This window comes from Lagenorhynchus albirostris, chromosome 12 (genome assembly GCF_949774975.1).
Source record: "Lagenorhynchus albirostris chromosome 12, mLagAlb1.1, whole genome shotgun sequence".
In the NCBI taxonomy this organism is placed as follows: domain Eukaryota; kingdom Metazoa; phylum Chordata; class Mammalia; order Artiodactyla; family Delphinidae; genus Lagenorhynchus; species Lagenorhynchus albirostris.
In genome coordinates, this window is record NC_083106.1 from 81,072,391 (window position 1) to 81,081,255 (window position 8,865).

General features: G+C 45.9%; 1 protein-coding gene across 5 annotated transcripts in view; it reads right to left on the reverse strand.

The window, feature by feature from the left end:
- The window catches only part of SMAP1 (small ArfGAP 1), a 150,110-nt gene extending 141,775 nt beyond the window's left edge, over positions 1-8,335 (reverse strand). For 4 of the 5 annotated variants that reach the window (XM_060167540.1, XM_060167543.1, XM_060167539.1 and 1 more), the window contains exon 1: positions 8,031-8,335. In XM_060167540.1, coding sequence (XP_060023523.1) covers positions 8,031-8,148 — 118 coding nt within the window. In that variant the 5' untranslated portion in view covers positions 8,149-8,335. The remainder of the gene's footprint in view (positions 1-8,030) is intronic. The other variant, XM_060167541.1, reaches the window with a different exon arrangement.
- Positions 8,336-8,865: the final 530 nt, after the last annotated feature.

The following is an 8,865-nucleotide window of genomic DNA, read 5'->3' on the forward strand; positions in this document are numbered from 1 at the left end:
ATATTGGAAGATAAAGCTATCCTAAATACGATCTGCTACACAATTTTAAAAATTCCTTTTATTTTCTTTTTAAATTTGAGTTCAAGATGATCATTGGTCCTTGAAATGCACTCTTTACAAAAGATCAATGGCAGACATCTGACGGTCTGTCATCAATCACTCTTAGAAGCAATCACTTGGATCTCTTATAAAACGAAGACCAAAAGCTGTTGGGGAGAGGAGGATGTCGAAGAGAATAGAAGATTACTAGAAAGCTTATAATTCTCTCCCCTCTGGACCCTCAGAGTCCTCACGTTTACCACTCAAAATACATGTGAACAAGAAATAGCACATATTTCCAACAGCACCTCATCTAAAGCTCTGTTTTAAGTAAAATATTTTCAAAAAAATCATTTCTATATGATACTATAGCTAAATGCCATTCAGAGTTAACAAAACTCCACCTAACACCTTAGGCAAAAAATACTGACATTGATAAATGTACACAAGTAATTGAAAATGTAATATACCTATAGGTTTTTTCTTTAAAATGATGAATGAAAGCATGTCTTGGCTTTAGTAATTGACTGGAAGAGGGGGTATTTCTTTGATTTTACTCTACTCCAAGAAAGCATTAAAATGAAAACGTTCCACACAACAGGACCTCTCAACCAGTGAGGAATATTCCTGTTAGTTACATGATATGCCTTGAAATAATTAAAACTAATAACCAAGTAAATTTGCTCAGCAAGACCTAAGTCATCAGTGAAAAGTTTTTAAACAGTATAAAGGTTTGATCATGATCCAAAGTTCAATAAGACCCCAAACTATTTCATGCCCTCAATAATAATTATACACCCTCAATAATATAATTTTTTTAAATTAACAATAATAGTAAATACTGACATAGAAGTGACCACAGGTAGGGAATTCAGGAAATAACACAGACCATGAGGGAGATGAAATAAATCTTTGCAGTAAGGCTTAACAAGGACAGGTTCACCAAGCAAGTTAGAGGCAAAGCTTGTTAAGACTCACACCTGGCTTTACTAAACACTGTCCACATTTGCATACATTTGGCAATAATCTCTCTGAGAAATACCTTAAGTCAGCTTGAAGGTGGTAATCTCTTCCCCAAAATAACCTCTTCTATCAAGAATTTCAACTGCAAAAGCATATGTTTTCTTTCAAGCAGGGAACATGCAGTTAACAACATACACTCTGGAGCTAGATCTCCTGGGTTCAAAATCTTGACTCTACAGTCCAGATTCCCACCTCTATCTCATCCCAGTAAAGTCGGAATTTCCCCTAACGCTCACACCTGCTCCTCTGGGCTGCACCCCCAGGCTGGGCTCTAGACCAAACTGAGATAAGCTGAGACGCCGACATGGTCTCTTAACATACTGGAGGAAAATACACACTATCAACTATGTTGGGAGGTTCCCAAGACCACCCTCAGGTTTGGTAATTCACTAAGAGGACTCACAAGACTCTACGTACAGTTGTATTCATGGCTGTGATTTATTACAGCAGAAGGCCACCAAGCATGCTGGCAAAAGGAAAAGGTACAAGGAGCGAAGTCGCGGAGAAATCGGGCACAGACGTGCAGGTGTCCCCTTCCAGTGGAGCTGCACTGAATATGCTTCTCAGCAATGAGTTCTCACAACAGGTGTGAAGTGTCACCAACCAGGGAAGCTCACTAGAGACTCCATGCCGAGGGATTTTGCCCAGGGGCTTGCCTACCACACATGCCATTTCCAGACTCCCAAAAGGAAGGCAGGTGTTCAGCATAAACCACACTATTTGTATGCAGAGTTTAGCCACAGTGACTGGCTTATCACTTAGGGTGGTGAGACCCTTCCCAAATCCAACCCCCCCCACCCCCCGGCCCGATGCCAGCCTTGCAATCAGTCCTGCTTCCAACAGACCAACAGATCCTTTAAAATGGACCTCACCTACCTGCTCTTTGATTCATTCCCAGCTCCTAGAAAAGTGCTTGAAATACATGGTAGCCACCAAAAAAATTTTAATGAAAAAATTCCTGGGACTTCCCTGGCAGTCCAATGATTAGGACTCCACGCTTCCACTGCAGGGGGCACGGGTTTGATCCTTGTTCGGGGAACTAAGACCCCACATGCTACACGGTGCAGCCAAAAAAAAAAAAAAACTTCCTGGCTCTACCACTTCCGAGCTGTATGACCTTGGGAAAGTTACTTAAGTTCTGTGTGCCTCAGTTTCCTCACTTGTAAGACAGAATAATATTACCTACCTCAAAAGATTGTTTTGAGGATTTATTATACATGTTAATTAATACGTGTAAGATATATGATCACACCAGTGCCTGGCAAGAAGGAAGCACTATATAATTTATTTGTATGTATGTAATATTATTTGTTTTTATTTGAACTTCCAACCTTACAGTTTTACCTTCTCCAAGTCACAGTGAGTTCTCCCCATATTAAATTTTTAATGAACCTATAATCTACAAATAGATTCGTATTTAACTGATCATTGTTTCATATCTATTGAGATCCCTAACTACTTTGTGTGCCACATGCAAAACCTTTTAGCACGCTTGACAGAACCTGACATGATGCTTAATCTTTGCAGTGACCAGAAAATACTGACTTACCAACAAAATTTAAGTCTGTTAAATCAACTCTTTAAAGTGGTCAGAATGTAAGGCAGGCAACACTTTCGATAATAACTACAAATTAAACAAAATGGCCTCCAAGTTTCTTTGATCTTCTCCTATTGAGAAATGGAGAGAAAAATGAGTTGATCCTATCCAGGGAAAACACTAGCAGTAGCAGCAGGAGGAAAAGGCTTGAGTTTATAATGTGTCAATGTATAATTACAATATCAAATATCTGACTTTGCCTTATAGAAAGCATGGGTTCAAGTCTGTACAGGTCAGTAAGGGCAATATACGTATCTTGTACAGCAAGAATTAAGGAGATGTAAATTTACTTAATTACTGAAATCAAGTAGTGAAAGAACATTTTAATCTTTAAAAAAGACAAAGAAGTAGTACTGGGAGGAGAAAAGCAGGGGACCACATGCAGCCAAAGTTATAAACTGATGAGTCAGAGACCCGTGGTTTCCATCGCAGCTCCAACACCAGAACTCTGCACATCATCAAGGAAAACCTCGGGATCCACAAAATTAAACGAACAGACCCGTAAGGCTGAAGTTTAGCATTCTGGGGGAACTTTTAGATTGGCAGGTCTCTTTAGATGAATTATAATCACAGACTTCTGTTTACATGAATTTATCCTACAAGCATCAACATCATCATAAACACCTCAAGGTGAACTTTACTTTTTAATAAGAATTACTTTTTTTTTTTTTTTTTTGCGGTACGCGGGCCTCTCACTGTCGTGGCCTCTCCCGTTGCGGAGCACAGCCTCCGGACGCACAGGCTCAGCGGCCATGGCTCACGGGCCCAGCCGCTCCGCGGCATGTGGGATCTTCCCGGACCGGGGCACGAACCCGTGTCCCCTGCATCGGCAGGCAGACTCTCAACCACTGCGCCACCAGGGAAGCCCGAGAATTGCTTTAAAATAGGTTTATATAAGAACTCTTAAGTATCAAACACTTAATGAAAAATGTTCCCCGTCCTCAGCTACCCACAGTGGACTCTAGGACTGGGCCTCACAATCTCCATTTCACGTTTCTAATTTGTGAAGAGGCTAGAAAGCTAAAAGGCTCCCTTGAAGGCAAGGGACTGGATATCAATGAGGTCGGCCAGTGGTCTGCACGTGGAAGGCACAGCGCAGCAGAGGCCATCTTTCTACAGTCAGGGCAACCGACAAAAACATCTAACAGATACTGGCTGCAGCAGCCTCAGTCCTGGTTCTCCGATCAGTTCGGGGGGAGAAGCAGCACGGCAGTGGTGGCAGGGGCAACAGCGTGTGCCCTTGAAACCAGAAGTCCAGTAGTGGCTCCCTGACTTTGTTCCTCCAGCCCTTTCAACGATGCCGTGAGCGGCCTCTTAATAGAAATTATATGACAGCTACGGTGGTTCTGTTTCCTGCCCTATGGTCTGACATTCTGCCCTATGGTCTGACATTCCTGCCCTATGGTCTGTACATTCACATTAAGAGAGTTCAGGTCCTCTTACACTCTTGCCGGGACCACTGTTACAACCAGGTGACTTGCCAGCCAACTCTCACCACTCCAGCTCTTCCTCTGACCTGCCACCACCAAAGCTGAGCATACTTAAAAACACTTTACCTAAAAAAGGGTTGTACGGAAACCTCTCGTGTTGTTTTATAAACCTGACTGTGCCCTTTAATTCCTTCTCCACCTGGTAGATGAAGTCCCACCCACGTTCAGAGCCAGATCAAAGGAGACTGCTTCTGGGAGTCTTTCCCAACGGGTTGGTCTTCATGCCCAAATGTGCGCTCACGTCCGCACACCTGCCGCCTGCCCTCAGCTCCGTGCTCATTCACATCCACTCTTTCAAATGATATTTGCTGAGTCGCATGAACTACTATATGTCACCCACTGTGCCAAGGGCTGGGCCTACAAGGCAAAACAAGACAGACGAGGTCTCTTCCCTCTTAAGCTACAACCCAACCCCTCATTTCCCAATAACTACCCAAATAATGTTTAATTACAATTGTGGTAAGTGTAATAAAGGACTCAGGGTGCGTCTCACATGTATAAGCGGAAGCCTCGCCTAACCTGGGAAGATCAAGGAGAATCTTTTCCCTTAAAGAGACACTTAAGCAGAAACTGGAAGATAGGTAAACTGACCAGGTAAAAACTTGTTAGAGAGCTTCCTAGGCAGAAGAAACATCATGTGCAAAGGCCCTGACACAGCATTCTAGGAGTTGTGAAGACAACCAAGGCACAAAAGTCAGGGTGCAAGGAGAAGAGCAGCCCAAAGTGGCAAGGGCGGCACTCCTCACAACCACTATTCTAACACTGGGCACACTGGTTTGGAATTATTCATGCGCAAAAATGCAGCCCCTACTAAACAAGCTCCTTCAGGTCTTAGGAACATGTTCAGTCCTCTAATCCAATACAGCGCGCAGCAGTGTGTCCTCAAGTCAAGATGTCTGGAGTGAAGAAATGAGTGGGTGATCTGGGCCAAGAGCTTAACCTCTCCACACCAGGCAGTCTCTAGGGTTCAAACACCTTCTGCTTCTGACCCCCCAAAACTTAGACACATTTTCATGCCAACCCGTAAGTGCTCAGAATCAAAGCTAGCATTAACCACAAACGAAACTTTAAACGCTGAAAAGTAAACTTTTAAGTCGGCAAGGGTCTGGCTCCAAATCCTCACGGCTCCGTGAAGCGCCACCAACCGGCAAGCAACAGAACTGCTTTCAAACTCCCACGGAGCCCCAAACGAGGCCAGGGAGAGGAAGGGCAGTACCATCTACCTGTCCTATTCTCCCGTCTCTCAACAGATTTTCTACGAGTAGGACCAAGAGCAGGAAACTGGCACCTATGCCATCCTTTTCTCCTTCCTTACCTCCCAAATACTATCAAAGCACACACTGATGACTCAGTAAGAAAATTCCACAACCCAAATGACAGACTTCTGCTGGTTAGTAAAAGGCAACAGAATAGGGCGATCTCTAGCCCTAAACTTTAGCTCTGGTACAAAGAACTGTGGAGGAAGCATTCTTTTTAAGAAAGAAAATTGAATTAACTGGGAAGTGGCTTCAAAGTATATGAAAAGCTTGATACAGTTTATTAGGCAGTGAGGAGAACATCAATTCATATATACAATATGGAACTGCTTTACAATAACTGAGCTGTAAAATAAGACCTTTAGCATGTCTTTTAAAAGTACATATATGGGCTTCCCTGGTGGCACAGTGGTTGAGAGTCCGCCTGCCAATGCAGGCGACGTGGGTTCGTGCCCCGGTCCGGGAAGATCCCACATGCCGCAGAGCAGCTGGGCCCATGAGCCGTGGCCGCTGAGCCTGCGCGTCCAGAGCCTGTGCTCCACAGTGGGAGAGGCCACAACGGTGAGAGGCCCGCGTACCGCAAAAAAAAAAAAAAAAAACAATAGTACATATAATCAGAATTCCACTATCTACATGTACTGTGTCACCTGGCATACATAGTAATGGATCCAAAATCATGTAATAAGCCAAGAATTCCACTAAGAGAGCTCCCTAATGGAGCTGGATCACACCAAAGACTCAAAAACTTTACAAAATACATTTACTCATAGCAACTGCCCAATCATGTCATTTTTTTCAATTATGACAACTACGAAATCAAGTCTCATTCAACCAACAAGTAGTTTGAACCGTAATGTTTTCCCCTGAAGGATCAAGATAAAACAGTGAAATAATTTAGATCATTTTAAAACTATTCTAGATTTATCAGCAACAGGAAAAAGTGGTGACCTTTCTAAATCATGACTGTGGTGGTCACGCCTTTCACAGCACATCCTTGAGCACCTGGTACTACTCTCTTCTCTCCCACCTTCTCCACTTCTCAAACACAAACAAACCCACAAACAGAAGACCAAACAAAACTAAATAAAAAAGACATCTATTCAATACATATCTGCTGACCTCAGTGGCTATCCAACTAGTGAGCAAAACTAACGCTCCCTATGCCTCCGGTCAGAAGAAGTAACGTTTTGGTCCTAATTTGAGAAGTACCTGATTCTCCTTCTCCCACCCCAAAAAGAATAAACGGAAATGTCAACATGTGGTAAATAATAGCTTTTTTTAAACCTATAAATTATTTTAGGAAGCATTAGTTAAAATCTGATTTTACAAAATACCTTTTGGCGGAAAGAAACTCGAACAAAAATTATTTTTGAATGATTTCTATACATAAAGGAAAGTAACTGCTGGAACTTATTCAACTTTTAATGAAGAGATGTAATGCTTACTAGCATCTCTATCTAACTATCCTACTTATTACTCAAAATGCATACTATAAAACCTCAGCTCCTTCCTTTTTCGGGCCTTTCGAAGGCCCATTTTCCAGGGTTTTACTAGTGCAGTGGTAAGTGAGCAACTGAGCCTCAGTACCGAACAGTATTCCCCGAAAACCACACACATAATCAATATCAGGTAAACAAATATTAGTGCAATAGTCAGGCGTTTCCAACTCATCACCTGAAAGGTAAATATAAGGTTGGTCCAATCGACCTACTAGGATATTGAAAAGTGCTCATCAAATGGTCCAGTTGCAGTCTGGCCACGGGACCTCCCAGTAGCCCAGGAGCTGTAGTAGAGGAACCTGCCGATGCTGTGTGGCTGTCTCATCAAACATTACCTGCCCACTGAGACGTGACTTGTTTGTACACTATCGAGGAAGAACAGGAAAGCTTCAGGAAAGGTCTAGGCCAAACAGTGCAGAAATCTTCAATGACGTTCCCAAAGGCTGACTGCTGCTCTGGAGAACCCCCGATCTATCACCAAACCAACCAAACCTACATATAAGCAAGATTTTACTGCCAAGCCGTAGGACAGGTTTGTTTTTAAAAAACTCTGAAACATTTTTCCCGTGAGATTACTTATAAGACATTAAATATACATCACATCTCCAAAGCCAAAACATACAGGCTAAAAATAGCGCCTCTATTTCAAAGGCTGAGGCAAAAGCCCTCCAACTGAACAAACTAAAATTAGGTTCTTCTCGTCTCTGCATCTTGAAACTGCACCTTTAACGTTTAAGGGGCATACAAACCAGTGTCCACATATATACTCCCCCCAGCTAGGTGGTCGGAGAGAATCGAATTAAAGGCTTCAGGAACAGAAGCCCAGCGTCCAAGAGACTCACATAATGAAATTCCTCCTGGTTCCGGCTAAAAGCCAGACTAGAACACACTACGGATGAATTCCGACCCTCATCGCCCGCCCAGGCTGCCGTACTCGGTGCGCTCCGACCACCGCACCGTCAGCCCTGCCCCGGGCGCCCAGCGCCGCAGCCCGAGCGCAGGACGCGGCCCGCCCGGCGGCCCCACCCGCGGAGGCACCTGCCCGGCCGCCCGCTCCGGCCGTGCCCGGGTCGCCGGGGCGTCGCTGAGGGGCCCCGACCCCGCCCCGAAGGCCACGCCGCGCTACCTTTAGCCTCGCAGTCGGCGCAGTACTTGTTGTCTTCCTCCCTCAGCAGCTTGGACAGGATGAGCTGGTGCTGCTCGTTCAGCTTCTGCGCCTTCTCCCGGCACGAGCGAGTCGCCATCGCGGCGGCGGGGCGGACGCGGGTGCGGGCCGCGCAGCTGGACACGCCGGGCGCCGCCGAGGCCGCGAGAACTCGGCCGTGAAGCGGCGGCGGCGGCTGGAACAGGAGGAGGGGCGGCAGCAGCGGCGACAGCGCCGACGTTAACCCGCCTCCTCACCCGGCCGGCTCCGCACCCACAGCCGAGCCGGCGAGGGGGAGGAGTCGGGGCCGAGGCTTCCGGGCGGCGCCGCCGGAAGGAAGGAACGGGCGCCGGCGCTCTGCGCATGCGCCGGGCCTCCCGGGAAACGGGCCAGACGGGTGCTTTCGTTCCGGGCCTGCGCCCACGTTGTTCCGGGAAGACGCGGCGCGCTGCCCGCGATGGGCTTCCCCGCTTTGCAGATACGGTTATCGCTGGGGGCCTCGGGTCCGACCCGCTAAAGGAAGACCTTTCCATGTGCTTCCTTGCCTCTGCTCTTGCGGCACGACATTGGAAAGGCAGAAATAATAAGTGATCGGGTGGATTCTTTCATGCATTCAACGTTTCTTCACGGGCACTTTGGAAACAGGCACCGGCCTAGAAGCTAGAGACCCGCATGGAATCAAATAGACAAAACCGCCTCTTACATTGTAGGGGATGTGACGTGTATTGAGGGCCAGCGTTGATTGATGATCATTCTGTGCCAATGTTAGACCTTCGCGGTCTCCTAGGAGTTTCGACTCGCCCAGGAAACAACAAGA